The sequence below is a fragment of the Oreochromis niloticus genome, linkage group LG2 (assembly GCF_001858045.2).
Source record: "Oreochromis niloticus isolate F11D_XX linkage group LG2, O_niloticus_UMD_NMBU, whole genome shotgun sequence".
Classification (NCBI taxonomy): Eukaryota; Metazoa; Chordata; class Actinopteri; order Cichliformes; family Cichlidae; genus Oreochromis; species Oreochromis niloticus.
The window spans coordinates 15,000,612-15,024,030 of NC_031966.2; the positions used below are offsets into that span (position 1 = coordinate 15,000,612).

At 37.5% G+C, this 23,419-nt stretch overlaps 3 protein-coding genes across 8 annotated transcripts in view; all 3 read left to right on the forward strand.

The window, feature by feature from the left end:
• The first annotated feature begins 2,400 nt into the window (after window positions 1-2,400).
• The window catches only part of LOC100691079 (signal-regulatory protein beta-2-like), a 32,142-nt gene continuing 11,123 nt past the window's right edge, over window positions 2,401-23,419 (forward strand). The window contains exons 1-6 of one of the 4 annotated variants that reach the window (XM_005467289.4): window positions 2,512-2,602; window positions 2,712-3,041; window positions 3,247-3,588; window positions 3,773-3,898; window positions 3,987-4,030; window positions 4,144-4,685. In XM_005467289.4, the coding sequence (XP_005467346.1) occupies window positions 2,560-2,602; window positions 2,712-3,041; window positions 3,247-3,588; window positions 3,773-3,898; window positions 3,987-4,030; window positions 4,144-4,275 (1,017 nt within the window). In that variant the 5' untranslated portion in view covers window positions 2,512-2,559 and the 3' untranslated portion in view covers window positions 4,276-4,685. Of the gene's footprint in view, window positions 2,603-2,684; window positions 3,042-3,246; window positions 3,589-3,772; window positions 3,899-3,986; window positions 4,031-4,143; window positions 4,686-23,419 lie in introns of those variants that run through there. The other 3 variants (XM_019364298.2, XM_019364307.2, XM_025910404.1) reach the window with 3 other exon arrangements.
• LOC102076764 (uncharacterized) lies at window positions 12,532-15,573 on the forward strand. 3 transcript variants are annotated; one of them, XM_025910455.1, is made up of 6 exons: window positions 12,532-12,742; window positions 12,855-13,163; window positions 13,686-14,033; window positions 14,234-14,374; window positions 14,487-14,536; window positions 14,616-15,573. In XM_025910455.1, the coding sequence occupies exons 1-6, from the start codon at window positions 12,703-12,705 to the stop codon at window positions 14,658-14,660; spliced, it is 933 nt and encodes a 310-aa protein (XP_025766240.1). In that variant the 5' UTR covers window positions 12,532-12,702; the 3' UTR covers window positions 14,661-15,573. The 3 variants fall into 3 exon arrangements, with proteins under 3 accessions (XP_025766240.1, XP_025766239.1, XP_025766237.1); XM_025910454.1 differs by having other exon boundaries at window positions 14,237-14,374; window positions 14,612-15,573; XM_025910452.1 differs by having other exon boundaries at window positions 12,535-12,742; window positions 14,612-15,573.
• On the forward strand, window positions 19,130-21,903 carry LOC102078651 (uncharacterized). The gene is made up of 6 exons (XM_005467304.4): window positions 19,130-20,141; window positions 20,257-20,583; window positions 20,778-21,122; window positions 21,212-21,337; window positions 21,460-21,515; window positions 21,602-21,903. Exons 1-6 carry the CDS (start codon window positions 20,099-20,101, stop codon window positions 21,734-21,736), a joined length of 1,032 nt encoding a protein of 343 aa, XP_005467361.1. The 5' UTR covers window positions 19,130-20,098; the 3' UTR covers window positions 21,737-21,903.

The following is a 23,419-nucleotide window of genomic DNA, read 5'->3' on the forward strand; positions in this document are numbered from 1 at the left end:
ATTATAAGCCATTCAACTTTCATTTTTTAAATAAAGCATGGTCTGACCAACTTGCTGAAACAAAACAGGGATGGGAAGAAAAGCTCCTTTGTAATCACAACCATAATGTTCAATATTAAACTATATTTTCAGGTATTACTTTTTGCTATTTGTATAGGCTGGACACAGCACTGGATCAGGAAATTGGAAGAAATGACTTCATTGAACTCAAACTTATTGAACCTCTGACATATTTGTCAAAGGTCCAGAAGCAGTTGTAGATAGGCTGCTTCTTAAAGATTTTGTATTATTACCTAAATCTTTCTACTGTCTGTACAAATATTTAAGTCTTGAATTTGAGATGCAGCATTTTATTTGCTTTTTGGGTTTTCTGTCACTTTGTCACATATATCTCTGTTGAGTAAGAAGCTTTCAGGTCAGTGTGTTTATGTGACACCTCCAGATTAGCGTATGTTTTGTGACACAGTGAGAGTGGCGCTCTGAAGTAAGCGTAGAGGATAGAGAGTGTGACCACAACCATTACTGGTGCAACTGTATCTTACCGCTTAAGTAACTGACAAGCAGACTGGGTGGGTTGTCACTGATAATGTAGAGTTTGTAACTGTCCTTTGTAAGGAAAAAGATCAAATGACAAGATTTCGAGTCTTTTAATATTTTGATCAAGTGCAATAAAAAGTAGAAAACGACAGAAATGAAAAATGTCGCAAAGTATTTCAGGCAGAGCAGTTCTAGGTTTTTGATACAGTAAATCCTATTTTTGATATCCTAAATCCTATAATTACATAAAATGCAGTCCACTCATTGCCTTTATTTTTTTTTTTTAAATGTACCCTCTCCATTGGTCTTCCAGTTCAGTTTGTTGTTGAATTGGACATTCAGGTGAGGTCTCCTCCCCGACATCAGCATCCTGTTCCAGGATGACAAGGGCTTTATAATAGTACTCTTCTCTTTGAAGTTGAACATTAATCCTTTGATTTTATCCCTATGTAGAATTAGATGATTTCTCTCAAGGCACACCACAAAATATTCCTCTAATGTTCGGCATTCCTCTACCTGGCTGTCAATTATACATCACTGCAGGATCGTCTACAGGGAAAATGACCTAGAATTGTTTTGAAGTATGTAGAAGACAAAGAGAAATGGAAACAACACTGAGTTTGTTGACCAATACATATATATAAGATAATACGAGAGTGCAAAATCACACCTTTTTCATAGCTGCTTTTATTTTGTGAAAACATTCTGGGGGACAATCCGAGTTACGATTAGCTAGGTAATGTATTTACCACCCTCTCACATATCAATCAATGGCATTCTTCAATCTCATTGTAATCACCTACTTGAATTTGCGAGAGATTAACATTAGACCCACTACCTTCATGTAACCAACAAATATTTCAGCTGCAGCCACCTGAAATGTTGAAATGCAAATTTTATAGATTTTTTATGGTCGCTGCTCTACATTGTCGCTTGTAACTTCCTTTGGAGATGCTCCTTTAATCAGTTTTGGCAATCATAATCTTAGCAGTTGCTACTTATAACGTAAACCTTGGAGCTATACAGCCTTGCATGGAGCAAGCATATTATTATTAGAGCTTGACATACAAAAGATCTGATCCATCAGCTATTTTTTTAAATCGCCTAAAAAAGGTTTCCCTAACATTTGGTAAATGTAGTTATTTGTGGGCCATATCACTGGATATCTGACACTTTGCTTTATTTTTTGTTGTAAATGGAACAAAATTTTAAAGTTTGCATGGGAAGATATGTCCATCTGTTTTCTTCCACTAAGCCAATGAAAGTAAGGTGTAATCAGAGAGGACATGCAAACTCCACATAGAAAGGCCTCAGTCTCAATTCAAACCTAGAACCTTCTTGCTATGAGGTAAAAGCGCTGACTACCACATCACCATGTTGCAGGATAAAGGGACCTATAACTGCTATACAAATAAATGCATTTGCTTTTTAATAATGTAGTGCACAATGACTCAGCTAACATAAGAAACGGCTTTCTAAAGCATTTTAGTGGTGTAAAATGGTCTGTTCAACTGCAGAACCTAACCTAGTTTTACTGCCTAAACCTAACCAGGCAGGAAGCGAAAATAAAAACATGTACTGAGTCAAAGCAAAGCTTTAAGTTGTTCCCAGATAGGACTTGAATCCGCTTACATACCTACATCATAACATGATATTTTTTTTATTGTTTTAAAGTGGAAAGAAGCTCAAGAAGTCTATTTAGAAATTCTGAAATGGATTATTGTCAAAACGTAGAAACAAATGACGAATGAATCATTGGAGAACTTGCTGAAAAACTTTAAAAATGCCTTGTATTATACTTCAAATGAGTGACGAAATGGCTAAGCAACAGAGGCTTTACTCCTCAAAGACCTGGATGAAACACAGTGACAGGAAGTTCACTTCATTCTGTGATTCTGATCTATATATTCTGTGATTACCAATCAGCCAATCAGATCCATGTAACAGTTTGACATAAAAGGTCGAAGTACCTCCTACAAACAGTGAAATACCTACAAGGTCCACAACAAAAGACATGTCAAGATGATCGTGTTATGGGTTACGCTCCTTCTTCTCCATCAAGGATGTAAGTGCTTTTTCTGATCTGGTTTTGAATATATGCTGTTTGCTTGGTGGTTTTCCTGTATCATTCTTAATTAATGTTTTAGATTTCTGTGTGTTTTCTATGAAATTAGATACACTTGTTCCAGTAACTACAGTTCAACTTGGGGAAACTATAACCATCCCATGTCATCTGCCAGCGATTGAGACCATTCGTAAAGAAGTCCATTGGTACAAGCAGAGTGCCGGGGACACTCTGAAAGTAATTTGGACAATGAGGGAATCTGCAACACTTGAGTATGCACCTGAGTTTAATAACTCCAGACTGAAGGTCAATCACGATAAACATTTTACCAGCCTGACCATTTTGAAGACAAATCAAGAGGACGAGGGAATCTATCACTGTGGATTCACAGAATGGCGTAAGAATACTAAATGGACCGGGACGTATTTGTTAGTTAAAGGTAATGATGTGCTCTACCTTCATGGGGTTTGCTTCAGTCTGCTTATTAACTGTCAAAAGCATGGTCAGAAAACAGTTAATATACTAATACAAATTTATTTTAATTTACATCTAATTTGCATCTAATTCATTTTAAAGACACATTTTACAGATGCAGTACATCAATCCTTCAAAATGTGCTTCGTTAACACATTTATATTAAACAGGAAACACCCAGAGAACGTCAAACTACACTGTTGTTAAGGAGAAAGTCCATCCAGGAGACTCTGTGACTCTTCAGTGTTCAGTCCTCTCCAGCTCTAACAGAAAGACATGTCCAGGAGGTGACAATGTGTTCTGGTTCAGGGAAGCAAATACATCTCATCCTAGCATCATATACACTGATGGAAACAGACATCATGAATGTGAGAAAAGATCTGATACTGAGCAGAGCTGTGTTTATCGCTTGTCTAAGAACATCAGCTCCTCTGATTCTGGGACTTACTACTGTGCTGTGGCGACATGTGGAGAAATATTATATGGAAATGGAACAAAACTGGACAGTCGAGGTACCTGTGATCCCATTAATGAATGATAATATTCACCAGTCCAGAACATCAGTCTATAGTTTGAATATTAAACATTAACTCACTTTGGTTTTACATTAACAGTAATCTAATCTGAAGGTGACATTAAACACAATTTAGATTTTGTCAAACATAACTTGATTTTTTACTTTTAATATTGTTTCAGAAACCAGAGTGTGGTCACAGATGGCAGGCAGCATAATTTTTCTACTGTGCACTGTCTTGGCTATAAGTCTGATTGTTATAGTTGCCCTCATTTGGACGATCAAGAAAAACAGTGATCATTGCAGAGGTAATTCAAATTGTATAGTTCTCTATGAAAAAGAACCCCATAAATCTTACATATATATTAATTGTTACCTGTACCTTCTATATTCAAGCTGATATCCAGAGGAAATATTTTACTGATCAGAAGAAACAAGAGGTAAAGAACTTGTTGAGCTTTTTGTTTTTTCTAATATTTTGAACTTTTTGAGCTTTTTGTTTTTTCTAATATTTTGATATTTCTAATACATTATATTTACTCTGTTTTCCCAGAATAAGGACACATGGATGTTTTCTGTTGTTGTTTTTACCACAATGAAAGCTGATGGATGCACAAAAAAGAATGCAAAACCTATGAAGAAGGAGCAGATCTACACAGCTGCCGAGGCGTTTCTCTTTGGTTAGGCATATTTACCATTCTTTGATATGAAATTACCTAATTGATGTTTGCTTAGACATAGTTATATTAAATGCATCTTGATAATGAAAATGTGGACTTCTGCATAGAGCTATAGTAACAAAGTATACCTCTTTAAATTCAATGGTCTTTGGTTTTATAGAGGTAGCAAACTTACTTACTTAGATCATTTTCAGTACCTGCTTCTACTTTTCCTGCTAATTTCTATGGAAGGAATCAAAGTTTTTTATTCTGCATTTTAGCTTAATCTTTGTAACATAAATATGATACAATGTAATATGTTTTGTCGTTCATCTGAAGTTGTATTTAGCTCACTATGAAATCTGCTGGGAATGGGTTTTTAAAATTTTTTTATTATGTGTTGATATACACCTAAGAACTGAAAGGATTAACATTCCTATCGTGGTGTGATCATTTGTGGTCTGATTGTTGCTTTTCTCTGTCCTGTTTTCTTACTTCCTGTCTTATGTCCCGCCGTTAATGAAGCTTCAGATTTATTGAACAGTATGGATGGATTCAACCAGGGGAATCATATCTCACACAAGTCTATAGATTTAACACTATACAAAGCAAACAGCTATTTTCATCTGTACAAAAGACAATGAAATGTGCAACAGTGAGCAGTTAAAAGGAAGTTTCCTGCATCAGTATATAGGAATTTTGACCAAATTTTTGCAGTCTTGTTGTAATGAAATATCTTTTCTTTTTTTTGTTCCATATAAGTGACATTGTATGTTTGTAAGGGGACATGTGGTAAACACATCTAAGTAATGACACGTATGTTGGTGCAGTGAATCAAAGTAAAATGCATTTAGTTCAGTTACTGTTTGTTTCATTGCACCAACATGAGTGAAAGCAGTTTAGGTGGCCTATACTGAGAGTTGTGAAAGTCCAATCTAACAGCGTGCACACGGTCAGGTGGTGACTTTCTGTCCTTGTGAAGCAATGGTAAATGCATTGGTTCTTATACAGCACTTTTCTACTCTAAGTACTCAAAGCTCTTCATACAACTTCCCTCATTCACCCAAATATTTTTTTTCTATGATTTTTCTAAACAAGTTCTTTCTGTCTAACATTCACACACGACATATGCATTGGATGCAATGAGGGGTTAGTGTCTTGCCCAAGGATATTTGACACAAACCACCAACCTTCTGATTAGTAGATGAGCTGCTCTACCTCCCGAGCTACACCCACCCCAATTTCAATCCACTCCTACGTAGTTCACAGTCTGAAATGACAGACATTTCAAATTTAATTTAACTGGGAATAATGCAGGAGTCAGAAACATTTGCTTTGCTTTGCTTTTGGGAAATATCCTAGTACCCAATAGCCATATTTACCAAATTGCTGGCTTTGTGAGTGTTGACATGTCCAACATGATTGGAGGCACTCTCAGAGAGAGTTATGTTCTAGTTTCTAGTGCGATCTTACTAAAGGCATCTAGAAATGGAGACATTTTACTCTTCACTGTTAAGCTTGATACATGTCTTCTATCATGTCAGAGAGATTAAGATCCCCTGGCTGACTCATCTCCATTCAAAAGAGGGGTAAAAGGACTTTAAAAAGTAGTAAACCAATAATAATAAAGTGATAAAGTGTGTTGTGTAATGAAAGTTTTTTTTATTATTTTGAACATTTAAGAAAAACATAACATAACAACCCAAAACAACAAAAAACACACTCAGTGATAAAGTGTGTTACATCAGAGTTCATTTATATGTGATTCTGCTAATTGTTAATCAGGTTTAATTCAAGTCAAAGTATACTCAAATGTAAACCTAATTAATATAATGAATGAGAAAAAATAGCCTGGGTAATGAAAGGATTCAAGCACCTGACCTTTCCACATAGACAGCAAAGTGAACATGAACTCTGACCCAGATCTCTGTGAGGGCAGGAGTGAGGCCTTGTGTGTAAGGTTGTTAGGAAGGAAGTATTGAGTCACTGAGGCAGAGCTTTGTCATTTTAGCAACTGGTATAAATATAGAGAAAACACAGGATGAACTGCAAAGGTTTTTGTTTAAAAAAATTTTCTTTTTATCTTTTTATGTGCCAATGACAAACGCAAGGTAATGGTTAAAGGCTTACACTCAAAAAGGTTGTTTTTGAATTACAGAGCAAGACAGACGTCTCAGCTACTAACTGTTATTAATGTTAAGGACTAAACGTGTGTTTTAGGAGTCTGAATATGTTCTTTTCAGCTTTTCACTTGTGGTTTCAGTGAATGCTGTTCTGCATGTCAAGAGCAACGAGCAAAGCAGCACATCTTTACTTTCAGACCAAGGTTAGGTGTACCATTTCTCCATTCTATGGCTGACCACAGAAGCTGTTGACTCAGAACAGACCACACTATGAGCTTTCATCAAATATAAAGCAAGTGAAGAGCTACAAGACACTTGAGTGGGCTTTTTAAGCCTTTATAAAGGGACAAATGCTGCTCTCTTAAGGTTAAAACACTAAGTAAACAGCATAGTAGTGTATAGTTCCGTTTTTTTGTTCATGCTGTAGTAAAGTTGTACATTGTAGATCATTTTAATTTTGACAATTTCACAACTGTACTAAATGATGCACACTGGAATATATTTCTTTGAGGATGTCAAACTTCCTGTGCAATGCTGTAAAAAGCAGCTATTATTAAAACTAGAAAGAAAAAAGAGTGAGGTGAATTATCAGCACCTCCTCTCATTTCTTCGCAACTACATAGGAAAAAAAATCCAAACCACAGTAAAGTAAAACTAGTCCCAGCATGACTGAACAGTCTGAGTGTGTCCTTTTCTCAGATATCCTTCAACAGCTTCTCTAGGCTGTTCTAATTTAAATATGATTCATGGTAATAATATAGTGTTATTTCAGTTTCCTAAAATAGATAAGACACTGGTGCAAGACCAACTGCTTGAGATTAAAACAGAGACACGGAGAGAAAACCCCTTTGTATTCACTCCTCTGTTTGAAAGCTCAACCACAGCAAGCAGTTGTCATGCATCAAGTTTGTCTATAGTTATCTCTGTGGGTTTCAGGTGCAAGTAGTGTGTGTACAAAAAACAAAAGGCAACAATGAAAGAGAAAAAAACAGATTAGAAAATGGACATGTAGGAGATTTAATAATTGTTACTTTTTAAATTATATTTTGCACTTGTTAACTTTCCTGTTTGCAGAAAAAATGGGAACACAGGGTGGACACAACCTAGTCTGACTGGATCTGTACTGTCTTTTATCCAAGTCTCAGCTCTTTTGTTTACTTTGCTTTTTCTTATTGATTTATTCAAACATGCATCCTCACTTTAGTCAAACATTTCTTAGACGTCCAGGTTAATTTGTTCTTGGGGTAAGAATGGTGTTCTGAAGCGAGTGCAGAGGATTAAAATGCGACCGCAATGACTTTGTTGACTCTGTACGCTGGTACTTGTGCTTCTTTGGTTTAAGTAACTTGCCCTGTTTCTGTCCTTGGTGTGCAGAACTGAATCAGTCTATTAAAGAAAGTAATGCCTGTCCAGTAAGTAGTTCAGAGGGTGCTTAAAATGATCCATGATGGATAATAATTTATTTGATTTAAGAGTTTGGTTTGGCTGAAGCATTGCATATATATCCACCACAGATTTCCACAGCTGTAAATAGACACATGGCATTTTGTGTCATTAAAATAATTAATCTCTTTGTTAAAAATGTTTTAAAATACTTATTTCTTTTAGGTTTCATCGCACTTTCTAAAAGTCCTCTACATTTCCTTCTTGAGAATAATAAGCAGTTGCAGATGCAACAGCTACTGTTACAGACAAATGCTGCGGTACGCTATTTCTCCGCCCTTTGACCGACCACTGAAGGCGTTTCTTCAGAACAGGCCTCACTGTGAGCTTAAACAGGATATGAAGTGAGAGAAGAGCTACAGGAAGGCTTCAGGAGATTCGCTTTAGCTAAACAACTGATTTTTTTAAATGTATACTTATTTGTTCTTCATTATTTTGGACAAGCCACTTGCCCACCTCTGTGCTAAGTGAGGTGTGTAACAACACATTATACCAGAGCTTCATACCTACAGTCAGCAATGAAGCAAACATTTTAAGACATTGACAAAGAGGCCCAGTTGGGGTAGGGGGAGTGATTGACACCTCCTCTCTTCCATCAACAGCTATGAAGAACCACAAATAGGTGTGATAAAAGTGGTCAGTGTAACTGAGAAGGTGATCATGTGCACTTTTTGTTTATTCTTTAACTACTTTTCTGTGCTGTTTTGGTATGGATAATACTTGTAACGCTTATAAAACGTCATTCTACATGCTTTTTAAAAAACTGATAAAACAGTGCTTCAAGACCAGCTTCCTGAGATGGTCGAGAGCGAGACAGGAAGAAAAGCCCCTTTGTACTCACACCTTTTTTGAAAGCCCAACCACAGAAATGCATGCTGCAAAGTTTCCATGCATCATTTGTTTGTCAGTGACGACTGCTGTGAATTTGTTTCTGGGTTTCGCTGCAAAAGATTATGTAAAGAAAAATCTTTTTTTGGGGGGGGGGATTAAACAAAGATATTCAGTGTTGTTCATTACAATTATCTTAAAATAATTAGAAGCTGGGCACAGCAAAGTGTCAGTGGATCACCAGTTTACTGCATAGCAAAACTCCAGCTTGTATTCATCTCTCTCTCTCTCTCTTTGGCAGTAAATAGTGCTGAGGCAGACTAAAAATGTAGGCTGTGAGCGGGACTGTGAGATACAACATTCAGATTTCTAGCTTTGACTGAAACTGAACCAATGATGATGTGATTTTGCGCAACCTTTTATAAACAACTACACTGTCAGACCATTTTGGCTTGTGGTCAAAAATATATCAGTGCTAACACAAAATAACCGAATTTCCCAGAGGAACCCACCCGAGGGATTAATAAAGTTTTATCTTATCTTAAATACTCCACACTGAAAGATTTTCTACAGTTATTTATTATATTTTTACTGCCAGTAGGTACAGAGTAGTTTTGCCTGAAACCCACACACATAATTTTGGTAATTATTTGATGCAAGTGAATCATTTATAGTGTCAGACTTTTTGCTGCTTTCTTTGTCCTAAAAATAATATAATAAGTATGATTGCATGATGGTGATGACAGAGAGTTTGAGTGTCTTCCAACTTATTATTTCGGTTTAACATAACTGGTGTCTCAGTAAACTTGCAGATGCGGTGGGACAAAAAAGTGAACTGGTGAGTATCATTAGCTAAAGCTAAAGCCTAGCAGCCAGCTAGCAACCTTTTCTGCCTTAAATCTAAGAACTTTCTTAGCCGTATATCAAAACTTGGGAAACTACATCATTTGAAGTGCTCATAAAATTTAAACCCATGAGTTAGAAAAAAGAAAGTAAAAACCCTGTACAGCTGTGCTGAAGGGAAAATTGAGTTAGATAACAAAACCAAATTTTGTACAATGTCCCACTGCCACACTGACTTGATAAATGAGAATTTTACTGAAATCCTCTGTTTTGTACAAACATTATCCAGGTTGGTTTTTTTTGACTGGGTGAATCATACATTTACAGTTCTTGATGGGTCATATATGTATAAAAACCTGTTTGTGGTACATAAACTAAAATGAACATGTAATCAACATTTTTTCCATCAGATTTCCTCCTTCTTTGGGGGATTCTCAAGAATCTGGAGCAGTCTTACAGGTTATCTGGTCTTTAAGTGATGACCTGTTGAATCCTGCTTCCTGTGTTTAATTAGGCTGTTGTGCTTTTAACATGTTTTAATGCTTTGTATGTTGTTCTATTTAATCTCAACAAGCCCCTAAAAACAGTAGGTGATCACTGTCGGCCTCTTTCGGTTTTTATTACCGCTATTCATTTTAAAGCTCAGTTTTTAAAACCTTACAATGTAACTACAGCCCAGCCCATGCAGCAGTATATCAATGACTAACCTCGTATTGTGGATGGATTATCTTAGTTGTTCTCCTGACTGAAGTTTGGTCCATTTACAGCATCCTGCCATGCGATTGCATTTGTCCCTAACCACACTTTAACCTCACTTTAACTTTTATTGAGTGGAAAAGTGTTAGCGTTCTTCCTCCAGCTTCACTGTTTATATTATGCTAACATAGCTGTGTCACTAGCGATCATACCTACAGATCATCCCCCAGTCTTTAACGAAAGCTTGATCAGAAAAAGGGCATCGCTCCACACTGCTGAATAGCATTCCCAACTTATGTCATCATTATATACCAGCTAGCTAAACTTCTGTAACCCTACAAACGTCACTGTTGTTTAGTTTTCTGTCTTCAGTTATGTTGGAAGTGATAGCAGAGCTGTACGTCTTAATTTGTTTCAGAAATCCCTCACTCAGAACATGGTATATTATATTTAGATGGAAACTAGCAAGCTAACTCCCTGCTAACTTCTAACTAAATTTGATAAATTCTGTTTTCATGGATGCCTGGATGTTAAACTTACTTGTTGCACCTGGTAGAGCAGCAACACTGATGATTTTATTACAGATGAAAGAATTTAGACAGTTTTTCAACTCTCAGTGATGCCGCAGTGATCATTTGACTTAGGGACCTCCAGCGTAGTTTGGGCCCAGACATGGCTAATGATGTCAGACTTAAAGACCGGATAGAGTGTTAAGAGTCGTATATCCATTCTGTAAAAAAAAATCTTTTTAACCCAGGGCACCAAATACTGATAAGGTGTCCACTGATGTTTGTTCTTTAAAGCCCTGACAGGCAGTCCATGAATGCATCTGACCTGTTTGGGAGATTTGCATATTCTAATTTATTTTTTTTCTTTTACCTTTTAATGCTGGCACTATAAACTTACTTCGCTGGGTTTCACAAAAGTAACCTAGCACAAGAAAAAAACAGAACATGTTTCTGGTACATTTAAATCCTTTTCAAATATTCCCATATAACAAGCTGGGAGTTAAGCAGTGCGAGTGTGTTCGCAGTTCGCTGAAAGTCCAGGCACGGTTTATCTGCTTGCAGAGAGAGCTCTGTTCCCAGATGGAGGAAGTCTTAATTGTCTGTGTTTTTCATATTTTATGAACTCAACTGTGGCTCCCTTCCCTAATCTGGATGACTTGTTAACCAATCAGCGTTCGGCAAATGCATATCTCATGTGCTTCCAGCGATGCACAGTAAGAGTAGACCCACTATGCTTCCACATCAAAGTAAGGAGGTGGTTCGGCTATCTGACGAACCTGGGCATCAGGTAGCTCGGGCACTTCCTGAGTGAGATATCTGGACATGTCCCACCGGGAGGAGGCCCAGGGCGGACCCAGGACACACTGGAGATCTCTAGCTTGTCTGTTCCCCCAGACAAGCTAGAGCTGGTGGCTAGCAATAGAGAGGTCTGGGACTCTACTTAGGTTGCTCCCCCCGCAACCTAAGCACTTATACTTCCGGATAAGTGGAAAAAAAAGGATGGATGGATGGATGGATGGATGGATGGAAACCTTTTCTTCAGCTGCTCTTAATTTACAACAGATCTGAATGATTTGACAACTCTGGAAGATTTAGGGTCCAACTTTTGAAGGGTTAAAACACTGAACCAACAACCTAATGATTAGTTTCATAGCATGCCTGTCAAGTAGCATGCTTTCATAATGGATTGTTTGCCATGGCCAAAGTCAACGTATAGTCTAAAAATTATATTTTATTTTATTTTATTTTAGTTGTTTAACTTTGACACAGGAAAAGTTGGACACGTTGGCGATCTCTAGATTGTCTGTTCCCCCAGACAACCTAGAGCTGGTGGCTAGGGAGAGAGAGATCACTGAACTCAACCAAACAGATCTGTGGATTAAGTTCAGTCATCAGTATCAATTTTAACATAGTTCCACAGCCAAACGAAACAGGACCCTTTTTTAAAACTGCATGGAAAATCTGAAAAATCTGGCTGAACAGTGACACACTGACTGTAAAACATGAAGGCTTCTTAAAATCACGGAAATATGAATGGAATAATAAAGCGTAAAATCCACCTAGAATCTCAATTTGAGATCTTTTTAAAATATAAACAGTAGTTGATATAGTAACAGTAATACATAATGTACTTTATGTTTATCATATTGCCTCTTAAAGTTACATAATTGTATTGGATTTCATTTGGAGGTGTGTGTGAAGTTATATCATTTCTTCCACATATGCTTCCAGCTGGCACAGTCTAAACCAATCTGTCTTTCTTGCTTTCTCTAGGTTTCAGGTTGAGAAACCCACAAATATAAGATGACGCGGCCTGCAATTGGTGTTGTTTCATCTGCTTATGCTGGAAACACATTTGACATTGTTTCCACTCCTGTAATGCAGTGAAACAGCTTAACAAGAAGCCAATCAGAGTGCTCTAAAATTGTTTCCTCCCACTTGATATGATTATATTTAGACAAATCATTTAATTAAGTTTGCATCCCAGCAGTATCAAGAAAGAACATCAGAAATGAGGATTATATTTTATTTGCTGATGCTCAGTGTTGTGTGTAAGTATAAGTAGAGGCCTGTGCTGCTGATATATTTTTGAAGTGTAGATGATTCCATTACTTGTTAATGACTGACTAGGCTGACTTTTTTCTTTTTGTTTGGCTATTTCAGATTGCTCAGAAGAGCAGATTTTTGAGACAAAGATTGCTCATGTTGGAGCGAATATAAAGCTGACATGCCCCCGCAGGTCTACGGGAACCTTATTTTGGATCAAGCTTGTTTCTGGAAATTTTCCTAAAATATTTGGAAGGTCATTTAGCTCTCAGAGGGTTGATCAGCGCATTAGAACTGCAACAGAGGATGGAATATTTGATTTATATATTACAAAAGTACAGGAAAGTGATACAGGAGTTTACTTCTGTGTGAAAACATTAAGTCGAGACTTAATATTTTTGAAAGGAACATTCCTGAAAGTAGAAGGTAAGTAGACAAAAAATTTTAAGATATTTTTTATTCCTAAATCCATGTTTGCATATTGTGTGTGTAAGGTTGGATAGATTATTTCTTTATATGTGTGTGTATGTATGAGTTCACTATGACAGAGTATTAAGTCCACACTGAGAAATATACCCAATATTAATATTGATCACCTTGAGAATAAAGTCAAAATTTGAGATCAAAGTTAAACATCTTTTTTGAGAAAACAATCCTAATACCATTTTAAGGGAAAAAGTTGAAATGTAGCGAGTACAGTTTTGGTTTTAGTAACAAGGACTACAAGGACTCTTTTAGCACATAAACACAGTGTCATGATAAGTGTAAGGACGTTGGAAAGGTGGTGCAGAAAACGGCATCTGGTCAGACGGAAACACACAAACTTGTTTTTTGTAGAAGAAGAGTGAATTTGCACAAAATGAAATGGCTGGTAATGGACAGATGCAAGGTATCTTAAAAAAATTAAAAGCAATTTTTTACATTGCTTTATTTGTTTCCATTTCTCAGGACCAGAACCTGCTTTCACTACAGCTCTCCCATCTGATCCTGTCCATCTGGCACACACAGTGACACTGCAGTGTTCGATCCTCCGTGACTTTCAGAACAAAAGTTGTCCCACTGATAAGAGGATGTTCTGTTTGAGTGCCAAATCACATCGGTCACACCTGGATTTAAATTATAGTTGTGTTAATGGTGAAGATGAATATGAAAAGAATCCAGAGGAACTCTCAGCAAAGACATGTTTCTACAGCTACTTCAGAAACTTCAGCTCTTTTGATTTTCAGGCATATTACTGTTCGGTGGCCACATGTGTGGAGTCATCTTCTGGGGATAAAACAAAAGGCGATACTGCAGGTAATTGTATCACATTTTTATATAGTGCCAGAAATAGAAAATCTCTGCATTTGATTATATTTTGTTTTTTCAGCCAAGATTCTGTAATACCTAATCAAAACCACCAAAAACCACCCAAAACAAAATGAAACCCCCAAACTTTTTAATACTTAATAATCATTTTTAATTTCCATGATTTACTTCTTTTCTTTCTGTGGCAGCAGTCGACAGGAGCAATTCAAAAAGGAACAACATATTTTTTTACCTGTTTATCGCTACTCTGGCTATAAGTGTGATTGTTATAGCCTTTCTAGTCTATTCCATCAAAAAACTAAAGACGAATTCACATGTGTACTCTAATGGTAAGCAAAATTACACACACTGTACACCAATCTGTCAAACCATTTTTGGCAAAAGTTATCTCATTCTTACTGTTTTTTTCCTTCTCTCCTTTTTTTTTTTTTACGACTGCAGCTGCTCTGGAAACAAATGGAATTTCAGGTGGTGATCAGGAAAATCCACAGGTAATTATATATATATATATATAAAGCTGTTAGTTATATGCATGTTTTAATCTCTAACATATTCTGCTTCCTCAGACAGATGAGGATACGTTGGTATATTCTACAGCAACTTTTAAAAAAGTGAGTAAATCAGTGGAAAGACATAAAAAACCAACAGAGGAAGACAACATCTATGCTGCTGTCAAGGCTCCTGTCCTGGATTAACATCTATTATGAGATCTTTTATGTGAATATAGTGTTCCCCTTTTTTGTTATAAATGTACATAAATAGACTTTATTATCTGGATACTTTTTGCATTTTAATCAGTTTTTATTAATAAACAGTAAAAAAAAATCTTGTTAAAATATTGATAATAGGACTTTCCAATAAATAAATTGTAAGAATCAAGAATCAGCAAAGGTAAAAACATGTCTAAGTGGTGCCTTTGTTGTTGTTTAGAAGTGGCAAGGGCAAAGGAAACGATTTATTGTAGGTTGTATGTGAGTCACTAATTTTGCTGCTGCAGTCTGGATCAACTGAAGGCCTTCCAGAGAGCATTTATACAATAGTTTAAATACTAATATGCATATTATATTAATATTGCAGTAGTCCAACCTAGAAGTAATACATGTATGAACTGGCTTTTCAGCATCACTTTGATATAGGAGGTTTCTAATTTTCTACCTATTTTCTACATATGTGTTTAATGTGGATGTTGGAGGACATACACAGATCAAAAATGACTCCTCAAACTATTACTGGAGACCAAGCTAATGTAATCCAAATAAGCATCTGGTTCGACACATTTAGAAGTAGGAAATTAGAGGTCATCCAGTGACACACAGTAGGATACTAGGGACAGGGTGAGATGGAGGCAGATGATCTGATGTGCTGACCCCGAAAGGTACTTTACTTACAATAAAATAACACAAAATGTTAATGTTTGTGGGGTTTTTGTCTTTAATCTGTATGTTTTTAGCTACAAGCTTTGTATTTTGAACACATCTCAGTCACATTGTGTGTTGCATTAAAATGAATAAAAAGTTACTCACTTAAATCTTGTTAAATGAACTATTTTACACAAAAATGTTAAATAATAAAAACAGGCCAGAATGAAAACAAATTGCCAGAGACAGTCCTGAAGGTTTTCAGCTATAAGTCTGACTCGTTCCTGGTGGGTGATTGGATCCGTCAGGGCTGCCTTTTGTCACCAATTCTGTTCGTAATTTTTATAGACAAAATTTCTAGGCGTAGCCAAGTGGCCGAAGGCTTTCACTTGGGTGGTCTCAGATTCTCATCTCTGCTTTTCACGGATGATGTGGTTCTGTTGGATTCATCGGGTGATGGCCTCCAGCTCACTTTGGAATGGTCCACAGCCAAATGTGAATCAGTGGGAATGAGAATCAGCACCTCCACATCTGAGGCCATGGTTCTCAGCCGGAAAAGGGCGGAGTGCCCACTCCGGGTCAGGGACGAGTTCTTGCCCCAAGTGGAAGAGTTTAAGTATCTCTGGGTCTTGTTCACGAGTGATGGGAAAAGGGAGCCGGAAATGGACAGATGGATTGGTGCTGCGGCTGCCATCATGCAGACGCTGTACCGGTCTGTTGTGCTGAAGAGAGAGCTGAGTGTAAATGCAAAGCTCTCAACTTACCGGTCAATCTATGTCCCTACCCTCACCTATGGTCACGAACTGTGGGTAGTGACTGAAAGAACGAGATTGTGGATACAAGCGGCAGAAATGGGCTTCCTCTGAAGGGTGGCTGGTCTCTCCCTTAGGGATAGGGTGAGAAGTTCGGCCATCTGGGAGGGGCTCAGAGTAGAGCCACCGGTCCTTCACATCGAAAGGAGCCAGTTGAGGTGGTTCGGGCATCTAACAAGGATGCCCGAACCACCACTATTATTGCTCAGTCCTTATTGCTCATATAAAGAGCAATAAGGACTGTATGTGACGTATTTGCTTCCATATCTAATTCCCCTACGTCACCTAAGATGCACAGCTTGGGTGAAATTGGAATACAGCAGCTAAACAATGTCGCTAGGTCTTTATATATCCTCTGCCAGAACCTCTGTACAGGCATACAAGACCACCTAACTTGGTGACAGTTCTTTAATTTTGGCACCTACGCATGCAGCTTCTCCTCTGCACTCCCGTGCACACTTTCGTCCACTACGCTCCAGCCTCACTAAATCAACAAGGAAGAGAGAACTAGCTCATTAACAAAACCCTACACACCTGCCCCACCAACCTCCCTGGCACTGCCCCTTGAGCTCATTGCACCACCCATCTCCTGCAGCTGAGCCAGTGACCACACCCTTGCCACACTTTTTTCCCCCATTATCCAACAGCATAACCAAAGTAAGAAATAGATTTTGTCCTATATTTCATATTTTATCAGATTTTAAATAGTAAATCTAAAATCTATGGTGTCCACCTTAAGTTTGTGGTGACTTAGTGACTTGTAGATGTTAGGATCTGTAGCATTTTAATAAAATTCTGTTGTGGTATACAAACGTCTATATTAAATTCCTTCTTTACGCTATTCATTATAAAATGGAGAGCTGATAAGGTTGCCAAATGGTACTGAATTGGCTTTATTTTACTCTGAATAGAACCAGAAGTTACTAAATTAACATTATACGACTGTATGCCTTGTGTTTCAAACATAAAGATAAGATGAGATAACTTTATTGTCATTGCACAGTCATACACAGTACAATAGTACAACGAGATTGGAAAACTGTCCCACGTCGGGACTACGTACAACACTACACAGTAAATTAAGTAATAAAAAGAAGAATAAGTATATGTTTATTGCACATTGTTATTATTGCACATTGTTATTATTATTACTATTATTACACCTTGTTATAAATATAAATATTATTATTGTTATTCTTGTTACCCCCCAAAAAGTCCAGGGAGGCAGCCAAACAGGTCAGGTGTTAGCACTGATTAGAGCTATTGCCGTGTTGTAAAAGCTGTCCTTGAGTCTGAAGCACCTTTTTGTGTGCTGTGGTGCAGCTGGAGACCCATACAGAGATGCAGTATGTCAGCATACTTTGTGTTTTTGTTTTTTTTGCCTGTCCCGTTTGGTTTTTTAGCCATCAGAATTGATGTCTGAAAGCTAACAAAGATACCCAACAGATTTACTATGCCAAGCGGATCATCACGGCCTTGCTGTTTTGGTCCATTTGATTGACCTTTGTTGTTATAATTTCTTTCATTTTATTTTCAGTTGTTACAGATGGGACAGACATGGCTGGGGGATAGGAAAGGGAGAAAGAAAGATGAAGGAACAGAAAAACAGAGGGGAAGGGGGACATTGACAAAGGACACTTAAAACGAAAAAAAATCTCCCAGATCACCTGTGAGAGAAAAAAAAAGAAAAAAAGAGAGAACAAGCAAAAAAAGAGAGCAACATAATAAACACAGCACCATCGCATTAATCTAGCTAACAGTAAATAACAGTAAATACTAAATATTGAAATGTTGAAAATTGAAATGTTGTTGTGCGGCACGCAGGACCACCAGCGCACAATGTGCTTTGAGGTAGCAGCCAACAAACGTGTAGTTTGTGTCTGTGTACACCTGTGTGCACACCTGTGTGGATCAGAGCGCTTGTATTCAAAAGGTTTCTCCACGTAACGATCTGCTAGAGGGTGTGGGGAGCCATAGCCCCGTAGCCTAGGGCATGAAGCAGGTATGTAGGAGGCCCCGGACATCCAGAGGCCCCAGAGTGCGAGAGCCCAAGGATGACCATCGGAGGGGACACCATGCCACCCTCCTGGGAAGAGCTGAGGAGAGCCCCAGACAAGGGGTCACCCAGCAGCCACGAAGCAGAAGTCAGAGGGGGCTGCAGTGGTGTGCCTGTGGGCTCTGTTGGTATCCAGCTGTGAAGAGTGAACCGAGCCAGAGGCCTGTCGGCCCCCCACACCCCGGAAGAGGCCCGACCGAGCCACAGGCGCCAGGCCCCGCCATGCAGCCACCGGGAGTGAGCCGTTACATACCTGAGCGCCCAGCCCCGGACACCAAGAACCACCAACGCACCGACACCTGAGGGCATCAGCCACCGGCAGGAAGTGTGGTGAGGGGAGATAGGCCTCCATACTTTGGAGGGCCTGAGATGTTCCCAGAGAGGTGGAGTCTGAGATCCGACCTAACATATTGATACAGACAAACAGGCACACACAGACACAAACATGCATTCCCACACTCATGCACACATATACAAATACTCAGGACTCACCCAACGTAAAGACAGACACAAATGGACATTGTACACACAATCACACTCCCCAAACATACTCTATACCCCAGGTCCAGGTACCCTCACCTCCAGAGGAGGAAATTGCACCTAGACCCAGGAGATGTACACTACACCAGTGAGTGTGAAGTAATTAGCTAATCGATAAACAACTAAATGACATAAAAAGTTCTTGTTTTTTTAGTATCTTCTACAGAAATTTCTGAAAAAGAGACATTTTATGTCAGTTATGTTAATCTGTCCACATTTTTTATTTGGTAACGTTGTAACACCAGGTGCCCTTCTTGATGCAGCCCATCCATTTATCCGGCATTGGGAGTAGACTAGGAGTAAACTAGCGTGTGACCATCTTAGGCTGAGTTTGTGTCTCTTCCCTAGTCTTGAATTAATGATTAGAATATGTGAAGTATTTTATCTTTTTGTGATTTGTAAACCACAAAGCATAAATATGTTCTTTTTTTGTCCACTGCAGTTTTCACACTTCCATAGTGAATTACAAGAAAACAAAATAGCAGGATATCTCTTACTGGAAATATGTTTAGCTCACTAAGTAGCTCTGAGATTCAATAAACGATCTGTCATCAGAAAATGGCACTAAGTAATTTGTACAAGCTGTAGTTAAGACCAAGTTAAGTTTTAGAATTCAGGAACTTCTAATTGCTGTATAAATAAATGCATGCAACATGTATGTAAGTGTCTTCACTTTTAGGTAAGGCAGAGAACCTAAACCCAGATAAACCTAGAAAATGAACTTTCTAAGATGTTTTTATTATTGTACAATTGTCAACTTGAGCTGACGTCATGACTTAACCTAGTTTTGCTGAATAAAGTTAACCACGCAGGAAATGAAAACTTCGGTAATCTATAAGTGAAAGCAAACTTTGATTTTTTTGTATTTCCTTTTTTTTTGTCTTTGCAAGTGGAAATAATCAAGTAAATGAGTTCAGAAACACTTAAATGAAAATTGACAGTAGCGGGAACAAAAGACTAGTAAAATCACTTGGAAAATTTGCTGACAGATTAAAGCAGAACATGGATATTGGATAGGAAAACTAAAATAACTATAAATGAGCGCCTAACATTTTTTGGGAAAGAAATTTACTTCATCAATGAAATAATGTGCAAATGAATAAGGAAGAGATGATTTACTCCTCAGAAGCCTGGAAGAGAGCAATGTGACAGGAAGTGCCCTTGAATCTATATTCTGTGATAACCAATCAGATTCATCTGACACATGTGACATAAAAGGTTTGTGCTAAAATACCTCCTACACTGACTGAAATATCTACAAGCTCCCTAAAAAGCGATGTTGCCAAGATGATTGTGATATGGGTTGCACTGCTTGCTATTCATCAAGGATGTAAGTGTTTTTATATTCTGAGTGTTTTTTCCATACATGTATGCTGTTAGCATGGTGCTTTCCTGCATTATTGTGACTTAATGTTTTAGATTTTGCACGTTTTCTTTCAAATTAGACACACTTATTCCAGTAACTAAGGTTCAGCTCGGTGAACCTGCAACTTTACTGTGTGACCTGCCTAAGACCGTGTACAGGCGTAGAGTCGATTGGTACAAGCAGAGTCCTGGAGACACTCTGCAAAGAATTTGGACAGTGAAGGACTCTGCAGCACCTGCCTTTGCACCTGAGTTCAACAACTCAAAATGGGATGTTAAGTATGACAAGAATTTGAGCAAACTGACCATTTTGAGGACAAGACAAGAGGACGAAGGAATGTATCACTGTGGATTCACAGCGTGGCTCCAAGATACCAAATGGACTGCGACATATTTGTTAGTAAAAGGTAATAATGTGATTCTTCTATAAAAGTTTGCTTCAGCAACTAAAATTGAATACTAAATAAAATAATTTATGAATGAGCATGTTTTGAAAACATTTACATGTAAGATACGTTTGGTCTATGTTTTTTAAAACTCAAACTATTTGTCTTTCAGTGTACTTTATAATCACATTTGTTAATATATTTATATTATACAGGAAACACCCAGAGAACATCAAACTATTCTGTTGTTCAAGAGAAGATAGCCCCTCCAGGAGGCTCAGTCACTCTTCATTGTTCACTCCTCTCTAATTTTGATGACAAGACATGTTCCGGAGGTCTCAGTATGTTCTGGTTTAGAGAAGGATCAAATCCATCTCATCCTAGCATCATCTACACTGACGGAAACAGACATCATAAATGTGGGAATAGCTCTGCGACTCAGCAGAGTTGTGTTTATCAATTCAATAAAAGTATTAGCTCCTCAGAAGAAGGGACTTACTATTGTGCTGTGGCCACATGTGGGAAGATATTGTTTGGAAAAGGAACTAAACTGCAAATAGGTATGATTTTATTTATAAAAATAAACCATGACATATAAGCTTGCTGTTATTGCCAGAATTACTGATTGTTTCTCGTATTGGTTTACCAGAGCACAAAGGAGGTTCTGAATTTTCTGCACTGGTGATAACAATAGCCTGCTTGGTCATTTCTGTGATTGTCAATATTATTTTGATCTGTTGCCGAAACCCAAGAGCATCATGTGAACAATTTAAAAGTAAGTGTTGTTGTAGGAGCAAGTTTTCCTTTAATGTGAGAAAAACAAAATACTCCTTTAATTTAAAATTCTAAATCAGACAAAATAGATAATATGCCTATTTTTGTCACTGTAACACACAGATAACAGCTCTTCACAAGCAAGGCAAAGTGATTTATGCCAAACAGTGGACAACAGTGTAAGTACTATGACCAAATCTTTTTTTTTTAACTTTATTAAAATGGTTCTATGAGGTAAAAAAATTTATTATATTATTTTGTATAGGCTGAAAGTGGACATGATCTGAACTATGCTGCTCTTCACTTCTCTGGAAGGAAAGCTACCTGTACAAGAGGAAAGAAGAAGAATGAACTGGAAACTGAAGAAAGTGTTTATTCTCAAGTTAAATGCAAAATGTAAAAGTGTATCTATGAGTGTCTGTGGGTTGGTTTATAGTAATCTTTATCTAAAAGTAAACTAATATCAAAACTGAAAACATGGTGTTTCCTGTTTGCTTGTTTGTCCTCATTATTTATGTATAATATTATGATTTATTAAATGAGTGGTATTATGTAGTATATTATGATGATTTCATCTCAGTGATTGTGAATTACTTCAAATTAATAGTTGCCGTGGTTGATGCTACCACAGTGTCATAGAATGTCCTCAACAGAGTCCTGCAGACTCCAAAGCACCTTGGTTGCCTCAGCAGGTGGAGTCGACTCTGGCCCTTCTTATACAGGACGTCTGTATTTGTAGTCCAGTCCAGTTTATTTTGAGGTGAACACCCAGATACTTGTAAGAGTCCACTGTCTCAATGTCTTTTCCTTGGATGTTCACCAGTGGTGTAGGCGGTGACTTCCTCCTGAAGTCTATGACCATCTCCTTCAAAACAGATGTATTTGATTTGCTTTAGTTTTTTTTCTGTCCGTGGAAGGTTTTGTTCATTGTAAAAACACGCATAAAATACTAAGTTTAGATAAACACATAATGTGATCAACATGTGTTTATGCAAGAAACATCTCTAGACATACATATCTAGAATATCCACAGTGTGATTTTAACTGCAAAATGTTTTAGAATCCAAAATACAAATTCATATGACATACAGTATATACACCTTCCCCTTTGTTCCTCTTTGGCCACAGTACATGGCAGCAACGTCTGACTGTTAGTGGTACTATAAGGCCTTAGTACTAACTAAGCATCACTTAAAGCTCATAGTCTACCTGAGTTGCTGACAATGTAGATGCTGTTTTGACCACTATGTACCAATTTCCTATAATGTTGTGAATCTCAGATCATCTTAAACTGTTTTTTGAGTACACTGTATTCAAATGGCCTCCACAGTCACCATATTGCAATTGAATAGATCACTTGGAAATTCACATCATGGATTTGTAGCTTGCAAATCTGTCCAAATAATTTCTTCACATATGTGGCCAAAAGGCAGTAGTAAGTCCCAACATTAGTGTAGTCGCAAAGATGCAATGAAGATATCTCTTCTCAAGGACATCTGTTTTCTCATATTAATTGCGTCTATCTCACTATTGTAGACAATGTTTAGATGAGATTTACAAGATCCTGCTTAATCAGAAAGATTCCGTGGATGTTTCTTCTTGTTAAAAGAGAGTTTTTTCTTCCCAATATCACCAAGTGCTCATAGGGAGTCATGTAATTCTTGGGGTTTTCTCTCTAATGTAAATATAAAGCGCTTATAATACAGAGAGCCTTGAGGTGATAGTTGTTGTGATTTGGATTTTTATAAATTTACCAAAATATATAATTGTACAATGTGGGAATTCTCAAATGCAAAATTATTTTCTGTTATTCTCCACAAATCTATTTGACATGTAACTTCTGACTTTAGAACATTTTTGTGCAAAATTAAAGAGCTCTTACATCCTTGATGAAGAAAAAGCACTGGAGCCTAGAAGGCCGTCTTGAGGCTTGTACTTGTTGTGGACCTTATGTTATGGTCCTGGGTCTGTGGACCTAGTGTTTATGTGTTTCTGGTTTATGAATATTCTTTGATATGGTGTTTTTCATGGTGTAGTTGTTTGTATTTCTAGTTTCCTCAGTTATTCTCTGATTATATTTTGT